At 43.1% G+C, this 10,000-nt stretch overlaps 1 protein-coding gene across 1 annotated transcript in view; it reads left to right on the top strand.

Annotated features, from left to right (window-relative positions):
* The first annotated feature begins 6,739 nt into the window (after positions 1-6,739).
* slc17a7b (solute carrier family 17 member 7b) overlaps positions 6,740-10,000 on the top strand; it is a 19,241-nt gene continuing 15,980 nt past the window's right edge. The window contains exon 1 of the mRNA XM_030767104.1: positions 6,740-6,801. Within this exon, the coding sequence (XP_030622964.1) occupies positions 6,740-6,801 (62 nt within the window). The remainder of the gene's footprint in view (positions 6,802-10,000) is intronic.

Below are 10,000 nucleotides of genomic sequence, written 5' to 3' on the forward strand. Positions count from 1 at the left end.
CCCCCCCCCCCCAATTTTCACGGGCTCCATTTCACCGTTTTCTCACTTTCACAGACTCCGTTTTGATTTTGATTTTTATTTTATTTTATTTTTATTTTATTTTATTTTAAGTACTCTCTTAAAGGAAAAAGCAGGAATGACGGGTCTGAGTGGTCCAAGTGAATGATTGACAGTTAGGCTGAGCCAATGGCGAGCCTCAGTGTGTAAGGGAGACAGTAGAGAGGCCATGTTGGTACTGAGATTTTGTAGAAAAATGTAAAATGTTTAAAAAAAAAAAAAAACTTTTGGGGCAGTGGACCTGTTCTCTGCTTCCCTGTGAGGATGGAGATCCCCCCCCCCCCCCCCCCCCCCCGCCTTCATTTTATTTTTTTAAGCACAACTTGAATATTTTATATCACAGTTGTAATTTATATGTTTTAATAAAGAAAATTTCACCTCTCCTGTCGTGTAGAAATGATACAGCTTGTCTGAAGCCATGTTCTATTTTTCAGTTTAAAGAAGTTGAAAAGTCTTTTTAAACAGACAGCGTTGTGCTGTTGATGAATTTTGAATGATTTGTAATATATTTGCTTCGGTGGAGACGTCGTGTATTTTGTATGTATTTTGTACTTTGACATTTCCGGAGAGTTCTCTGTTCAGGGCTTTGTTCTGTAGAGACTTTAATATGACTGTCACTACGAGTGGGAACCGTACCTGTGTCAGAATGGGCCTCTCCCCCTGTCCCACAGGCCGCTCGGAAAAGGCTCGACTGTCCTGGTGTCGTTTGGGCTGTTGTCGTGGAGACAGCAGGGTTCTGATATATCTGTGGGGTACGAGGGCCTTGTTTGGGCTGTTGTCGTGGAGATGGCGGAGTTCTGATATGTCTGTGGGGTACGAGGGCCTTGTTTGGGCTGTTGTCGTGGAGACGGCAGAGTTCTGATATGTCTGTGGGGTATGAAGGCCTGGACAAAGAGACTCTTAACACAGTCATCCAAACTTGAAGTGTCGGACACAAAAACTAAACCTCTGCTACTTCAGAACGATTCATGACAGAGTTTAATGTTTCCGTTGAAAGATGTAAAAACTTTCTGACATTTGATCGTTTTTTGTGTATGTGTGTGTGCGTGTGCGTGTTTTCTTAGCAGTTTTCACATGCTAGGCTCTTCCAGTGCGGTGTATCATGTCCTGTTTGTAATTCACCTAATGCTTTGCGTTTATCTCTGCGTGCGCGAGTGTGTGTCCTGTTTCTGCTTTACAGAAGAGACTTCTGATTGTGTGTGTGAGTGTGTGTGTGAGTGTGTGTGTGTGTGTGTGTGTGTATGTAATGTTTCTGCTGTCCTGCTGCTGTACAATAAAAGGTTTTGTTCTCATGACATTTCTGTGCCGTGTCTTGTCATTGAGTAGTACAGTTAGAACTTACATGAGTCTCTGTCTGTGGTGCATGGAAACTGTGTGTCTGCGTGTGTGCATGCTCTGTGTGTGAGTGTGTGTCTGTCTGTGGTGGTGTGGTTTGTGTCTGTGTGTGTGTGTATACTGAACACATAATTGGCCTGAGTGTGTGTGTGTGTGTGTATTGAACACATATTTGGCGTGTATGTGGTATGTGTGTGTGTGTAAGTGTGTATGTGTGTATATTGAACACATAATTGGCCTGTGTGTGTGTGTGCGTGTGACTGTGTGTATATTGAACACATAATTGGCCTGTGTGTGAGTGCGTGAGTGTGTGTGTGTGTGTGTTTCTGTGGGTGTGTGGTTTGTGTGTGTGTGTGTGTGTGTGTGTGAGTATGTGTGTGTGTATGTGTGTATATTGAACACATAATTGGCCTGTGTGTGAGTGTGTGTGTGTCTGTGTGTGTGTGTGTGCGTGAGTGTGTATGTGTGTGTTTCTGTGAGTGTGTGTGTTTGTGTGTGTGTGTGCGTGAGTATGTGTGTGTGTATGTGTGTATATTGAACACATAATTGGCCTGTGTGTGAGTGTGTGTGTGTGTGTGTGTGTGTGTGCGTGAGCGTGTGTGGTTTGTGTGTGTGTGAGTGTGTGTGAGTATGTGTGTGTGTGTGTGTGTGTATATTGAACACATAATTGGCCTGTGTGTGTGTGCGTGAGTGTGTGGTTTGTGTGTGTGTGCGCGTGGGTGAGTGTGTGTGCGTGAGCGTGTGTGGTTTGTGTGTGTGTGAGTGTGTGTGAGTGTGTGTGTGTGTGTGTGCGTGAGCGTGTGTGGTTTGTGTGTGCGTGAGTGTGTGTGAGTATGTGTGTGTGTGTGTGTGTGTGTGTGTGTGTATGTGTGTATATTGAACACATAATTGGCCTGTGTGTGAGGTATCAGGAGACTGGTTGTCTTGGCTGCTCTCTCCACCTTGGGAACGAGGGATTCACAAACAGAGAGAGAGAGAGAGAGAGAGAGAGAGAGGTGGAGTGAGGGATCAGAGACTGAGGCACGGTTTACCTGGACACACCTGAACACACCTGGACACACCTGAACACAAATCATCAGAGTGACCCGGTTTTGACCAAGCCCAGGTAAGAAAGGCCAAGTCTATACAACTTTAATTTGACCAACCTCACCGAGAAGCACACAAACACATACTCTGGGCTGTGTGACTGCAGGAGAGTGTGAGACAGTGAGACAGTGAGACAGTTTTGTTTTTTGAACATAGACCCTTTGTTTGTCTCTCAGACTCCTCTGTGTGTTTGCTGAGGCTGTATGTGTACTGAACGTGTAATTGTTATGAAATTATATTGTCATTATATGTTATTATTATTATTGTTGTTGTTGTTGTTGTTGTTTTTGCTGTGGTTATTATTATTATTATTAATATTATTGTGCTTTCATGTCCAAATTTCTGTTTGGGATTATTATTGTATAAAAGCTGTTTTATGATCAACTCCACATAAAATAAATAAACAAGGTTAATATTGTGTCTTGTACAAGTAACCGATTTGTGTATGCGTATATAGAATTTGACATTTGAAAAGATACTCATTTTATTGTTCAACTTTCTTTAACGATATGATATGAGTTAAGTCGCGGAGCGGTGCGAGAGCTAAGAGGATGAGATAAGGTCATAGAAAATGGCGGTAGGAAGGTGTTGTAACTCGCGGTCGCCACTAGAGGGAGACGTAAGCTTGGTTTTTGACTTGAGGGGGAACGCCGCAGAAGCGGGAAAAAATAGTTTATAAGTTATATCGTAAACATTTAATAAATATTTCATTAATATACTTTATAAAAGCCATAAATGACATATGTTTGTTTGAAAACTTAACTTTGCGTTACCTTCATCTCTCTCTCTCTCTCTCTCTCTCTCTCTCTCTCTCTGTCTCTGTCAGTGATGCATAAGTGGGTTGTGTGGTTGCTTTGTTTGTGTATGATGATGAGTGTGTGTCAGTGCCAGCACAGACCAGATCCGGCACCAGAACCAGAGCTGGCATCAGTCCAGCAGAGCCATGTCACACTTCAGCAGTCATGTGAGACACTCACACACACACACACTGAAAAACAGCCTGAAATTCTTTCTCTCCGCAGATGTTCACTCAGACTAGCTCACATAACTTCACAAGAGCAAAAAATACTGAAATTATTAAACATGATACAACAAACCAGCTTTAACACCTAAAACACAAGAAAATACTTAACACCTAAAACACAAGAAAATACTTAACACCTAAAACATGAGATGAAGTGACATCTAATGCTCTGTTAGGATACCCAGAGATGTGTAACACCCCCCCCCCCCCCCCTTCTCTCTCTCTCTCTCTGTGTGTGTATGTGTTTTGTGACAGATACTCATTTGATGAAAGACAACAACAAACTGGGTGTATTCATTGCTGCTGCCATAGGAACCATGACTCTAATGGCCGTGGTCTACTGCATCTACAACCAGTTCTACACAAAACATCCTTACGCACACACACAGCAACATGATGACTCAGGTAAACACACACACACACACACACAGATACACACACACACACACACAGATACACACACAGATACACACACACACACAGCAACATGATGACTCAGGTAAACACACACACACACACACAGATACACACACATACACAGCAACATGATGACTCAGGTAAACACACACACACAGATACACACACACACACACACAGATACACACACACACACACACACACACACTGTACGTACAACATTCCACATACACAGTTACCCATACCTGCTCAATAACATCTCATTCACCTTATATGTGTTCCCCCTTCTCTCTCTCTCGCTCTCTGTCTCTCTCTCTCTCTGTCTCTCTCTCTCTCTTGCTCTCTCTCTTTCTCTCTGTCTCTCTCTCTCAGAAGTTTCTCTGGACCTACGAGCGCGATCTTCCTCCGTGTTTCCTGGCTGTGTTGGAGGAGTGAGTGGGCAGATGGGAGGATGGATGGAGAGAGGCAGGGTGGGTTACGGCTCTCTCTCCGACACTCCCTCCATCATCTCTCTCCCTCCATCTCTCTCTCCTCCTCCGCTGGCCTCTCCTTTCCCCCTGTTCCCTCTATCCAAACCTGCTCCTCTACGGACCATATCAGCCCAGGACTTAGAGAAGAGCTTCCTCTGAGGCTCGCCATTGGCTCAGCCTAACTGTCAATCATTCACTTGGACCACTCGGACCAATCCTTTACCATAGTCACTGAGGCTCTGATTAGGTTGACTTGGATTTCAGTCGACTACCCAGTAACTGTGTCAGGGTTTGTTTATGCCATAGATTTTAAAAAGCTAGAAGCAGCACCTGCTGTCATACAACTGAAATCCAATTCAAACCAACAGTGAAGCCACATTTAGAAGAAAACTAGATATTTTTTTCCACCCTGTCTTCATATGCCGCATGGAGTCACTGTGCCTTGTGCCAGGTGCTCCCTCTATGTGTGTTTATCTCTTTGGCCCATATGTGCTGAGTGGGCTGCCTGTGAGTTGAGGCAGGTTTGCTGAAGGTTAGCATGGGCTGAATGTGCTGAAAGCAGATGCCTGTGGACAGTCTAGATGTCGTCTTAACAGTGTGTGCTAGTCAGCTCGGGGTGGCATCCCAGGCTGGAAGTTGAAGCATTTTGGATTGTTACTGACGGAGCACGATCAGTGTGACACAGACAGGGAACAATTAGACACGGAGCAGAGTTAGCAGGGAACGAGACAGCATGCATGTAACAGGGAGATATCACCTCACGGTTATGATTTAAACAGAGGACAATCAGCCAAGCTGCCAGTCACCCCATCAATAAATCCAGTCACTTTCAGTCACTCCATCAATAAATCCAGTTGCTGTCAGTCACTCCATCAATAAATCCAGTTGCTGTCAGTCACTCCATCAATAAATCCAGTCACTGTTAGTCACTCCATCAATAAATCCAGTCACTTTCAGTCAGTTCAGTTCAGTTCAGTCAATCAATGAATCTGCCTATCCATCAGTCTGTTTGTCAGTCTGTCTGTCTGTTTGTCTAGCTGTCTGTCTGTCTGTCTGTCAGAGAGGTCTGTGATAATATGTGAGGGGCTGTTGTTGGAAGAAAACTGGAGCCTTTGATTTAAAATATCCCCCTGAATAAACCCTCTATAAGACAGTTTAAATCTAACACCATGCCGTGGGTCTGATCTGAGATCAGCTGAGGCAGGTTTGCTGGAGTCAGACTGAGTTTACTTAAGGTCCATTTTATTGTTTTGAATTGAATAAAGTTGTATCTGTTTGTCCATTCATGTTTGAGTTTGTGATTTAATTCAAAGCTCTGTGTGAATGTGTTGCCTTATTCTCTTCTTATCTTTGATACTTATTTTTGAAACACCCATTTTTCACTTTCGTATTTCTCCTCATTCTTCTCAAATCTGTCCATCCACCTGGAATCCTTGTGACTGTCTCTCTGGACCTGTACGAGACTCTGCTTATTCTTAATGGTGAATTAAAGTAAGGTATTTATAATGCTCTTGTGTGTGAATTAGTGATACTCACTCACCAACAGGGGGCAGTAAACCTCAGTCGGTCTGTGGTGCTTGTGTGTATCTGTCTGCACTGCACATTAACAAACTGTTATGTATGGACTGTTGTTACAGAGAAGTAATCACTTGAGACCAGTATAGTTGTGGCGGATGGAATGGTTCTCTTACCCAACACGCAAATGTGCCAGTTAAATTTACTGTGATGCAGTGTGTGTATGTTTGTGTGTGTGTGAGAGAGAGAGTGTGTGTGTATGTGTGCGTATGTGTTTGTGTGTGTGTGTGTGAGAGAGAGACACACACACACACACAGGAATAGAGCGTTAATTCTCCTGCCCACGTTGTACAATGACTCGTCACTCTACGCACCTCGTAGAGAGATTTACTATCTCGCCTAATCTGATTTCAGCACCATGGACAGCGGCGTCCCATGGAAAGACCTTGTTGTTCGCGAACTACCGATCAAAAAGTTTCATGTTTGTCATTCACTAAAGATTTGACTTTATTTACTTGGCCATTGTACGGTCGAGGTCACTTTTAACGCAATGTAGAGTTAACTAGACGGCTCAGGTAATGGACTGAAATAGTGTCAGTACCGGAGAGAGAGGGTGGGGTGCGCGGGGAGGCTCTAGGCTGCTTGTTTGTTAAGGAAGTGCGGCTTAGGGCGAACGGTGTGTGTGTGTGTGTGTCTGAGAGGTGAAGGGCGGAGGGGGGAAGAGAGAGAGAGAAGTATAGAGGGCGGGTGAAGCCGCGTGCTCAAGCGAGCGAGCGAGCGAGGGTGCGCGCAGGACAGCAGCACACCGGTCGGTCGGGAGCCTGGAGTTACAAGGATGGAGGTCCGACCAGATAGATTTAAGGCGGTCGCGGCGAAAACGCTTGGAAGAGTTCACAGGTAAGAAGAAAAAATGAAAACAAAATTAAAACCTCACCCCTTTTTTGACTACTTGCTTAACTAAGTCTTTAAGCGTTCCTGTGTTCTGTGTGGGCATTGCTAACCGACGTCTCCTAAAATTAACAAAGATTTACTTTTCCATCCTGTTTTAAAACAGTTACTGGTCTTTGGATTTATCTGACTGGGTGTATTTTAGTATTGATAGTTGGCGCACTGTTTGTTTTTAATTTAACTTAGCGTATTGGGGATCAAGGTGGCGAAAGGCCAGGATTAGCACAACGAGGGTTAGGTGACCCTGCGAAGCACCTGCTAACTGTTAGTGCATCTCTGTGTCATGTCGTCATAAATATTAGGCTATAAAACAAAAAGCAGTCAACCGTTTTAGAGATAACTTAAACTTAACGAGAAGAATCAAATGAACTTGCAGTGCTCCGTGTCTTAACTCTCCTTAAGAGCGGCTCCATTCTTGCTCATACATATCTCGTTAAACTTTCTCTCTATATAGAAAGAAATATAGAAAAATGTTTATTTAATTACTTATAAAATTTAACGGCACCATCTACCGTGACTGTAGAAGTTGTATATTTGTGTGTATATATCTCTGAGTGTTTTCAGAGAATTTAAAAGGCTTTGAAACGCAACCTCCTTGTCTAACCGGAGATCGAAGCTAACCAGATTAACGGCACTCGCACGCTATTAATAACGACGTCTCGCGCTTTGGACGTGTCGTCACATTTCATCTGCCAGTTGGTGGACCACCGGTTTCCGTACTGCACTTCATCCTTTTCAACTCCCCCGGTATATGCTGAAAGCCCGTGCTTATAAATGTTTAAAGACTGTACTCTTTTACAAACGAGTTATATGTGTTTTCTAGAATATTTACGTGCAAAATAGCGCCACACTTTTAAAAACTTTTCTTCTTTTAGCCTAAACTACCTGACTACCATACATGTCTCGTGGTCAATAATCTTTGTTCTTAAATAAATTTAAATAATCTTGACTCATGTTATGGGGTCTACACATTTTTTTATTGAAACAGTTTGACAGATGAAGAGAAACAGATACATTCACACCATCTCTACACAGCTGAATGTTTGACTTTAAGTGAGTGAAGATGGTTTTTACAGAAAAGCCACGTTTACCCTCAAGTGCTGGTTTTCCCTCTAAATCCGAACCGTTTGATGTTCATTTAGTCTACACTACGTCACCCAAACTCTTTTAGACTAAACAGAATAAATGGAGATTAGTACAGAATTACACTTTTATATTTTTGTAAAAACACAGTCAGTACGCTCGGATTTATCAACAAACCTCACACCTGAATCTGAGCTCTCGTGTTATCAGCACCTGGGTGGATACCGGTTAGTTGACGACCGAGCATCGCGCAGTCATAACTTCAATAATCTGAAACCGCGTCCGTCCGCTCAGACTGTCAAAGCAATAAATTTTAAGATTGTGAAACCGTCGACACTGTGTTTTCATTGTTTTTCATTCTTCAAAAATTTCATAGTCCCGATTTTGTGTGTTTTGCATTCATATTCGATCCGAATCAATTCTCGATTAAAAGGAGGGAAAGAAACTTATTAAAGTACTGTCTTTGAAAATGCTCCTGCTAATAGCACAGTGAGCATTTAAAGCGGGAGTGGACCATATGAAGACACAGAACAGTTCTGTGTCTGCTGAACCGGCTGATACGAGTTGCTTTTATTAAACTGCCTGCAGTTATTTTGTGGATTTATTTAGTTTTTTAATGGAACTGCTCACGTGGTAATTAGGCTATCTATCTATCTATCTATCTATCTATCTATCTATCTATCTATCTATCTATCTGTCTATCTGTCTATGCCTGACTGAGGAGCATTTTTGAAAAACTCTCTTGATTGTTCATTTTAGCACATTAAACAATGGATTCAGACTATGTAGAGTGACACTGATAGACTGCTATGGAACAGGTGTAGACTGCTATGGAACAGGTGTAGACTGCTATGGAACAGGTGTAGACTGCTATGGAACAGGTGTAGACTGCTATGGAACAGGTGTGATTGGACTTCATTGTAATGCCCTTGGGAAACAGCTTTTGTACAGTTTTTTTTTACTCCTCCCAGATTCAGTCTGAATGAGTCTGGATACGGGCATTTCCTTCATGTGTGGTTTTCAGACCCGTTGTGCACTGACTCAAACGCTGACTTTAGAGTCATCTGATACACACACATCTCATATGTCCAGGAGTTAGACATCATTACACACAGTTCTCTCTCCCTCTCACTCTCTCTCTCTCTCTCTCTCTCTCTCTCCCTCTGTCTCTCTCCCTCTCTCTCTCTCTCTCTCTCCCTCTGTCTCTCTCTTCCCCTCTCTCTCTCTCTCCCTCTCTCTGTCCCTCTGTCTCTCTCTCTCTTTCTCTCTGTTTCTCTCTTCCTCTCTGTCTCTCTCTCTCTCCCTCTGTCTCTCTCTTCCTCTCTCTCTCCCTTTGTCTCTCTCTCTCTCTTTCTCTCTCCCTCTCTCTCTCTCTCTCTCTCTCTCTCTCCCTTGGGATTTGAAGACGTGTTTAAATGCTTAAATCCTCTCCAGAAATAGGCCTACCAACCTCCCCTCCCTGTCGTGCAAATCCTTCAACTCTCCACCACTCTCTCTCTCTCTCTCTCTCTCATGGTAAACTGTTCAATCTCTCTCTCTCTCTCTCTCTCCCTCGTGGTAAGCTGTTCAATCTCTCTCTCTCTCTCTCTCTCTCTCTCCCTCTCATGGTAAACTGCTCTTTCCTGTGCTAGTACGTGTCAGATGTACTTCCGACATCATGCACGCAAGAGTGGACGTTTGTCAAAGGCACAAAAGAACAAAAGAAATTAGCCATGCAGAACTGTCTCTGTCTCTCTCTCTGTGTTTATGTATGTGTGTGTTTATGTTTGTGTGTATTTATGTTTGTGTGTGTTTATGTTTATGTGTGTTTATGTTTGTGTGTGTTTATGTATGTGTGTGTTTATGTCTGTGTGTGTTTATGTTTGTGTGTGTGAGGGTGGGAGTATGCTTGGGCATTCTTAGACAACTTGTAAGATGCAGTTACTGATGTGCCTAGTATGATAACATGTTAAAATAGTCTTAGTGTCTTTTTATTACAAACAACAAACCAGTTACTGTGTAGAGATGCTTTATTCACCCTATGAACGAGTGTGTGTGTGTGTGTGTGTGTGTGTGTGTGTCTGTG

This window comes from Chanos chanos, chromosome 3, assembly GCF_902362185.1.
Source record: "Chanos chanos chromosome 3, fChaCha1.1, whole genome shotgun sequence".
NCBI classification, from domain to species: Eukaryota; Metazoa; Chordata; class Actinopteri; order Gonorynchiformes; family Chanidae; genus Chanos; species Chanos chanos.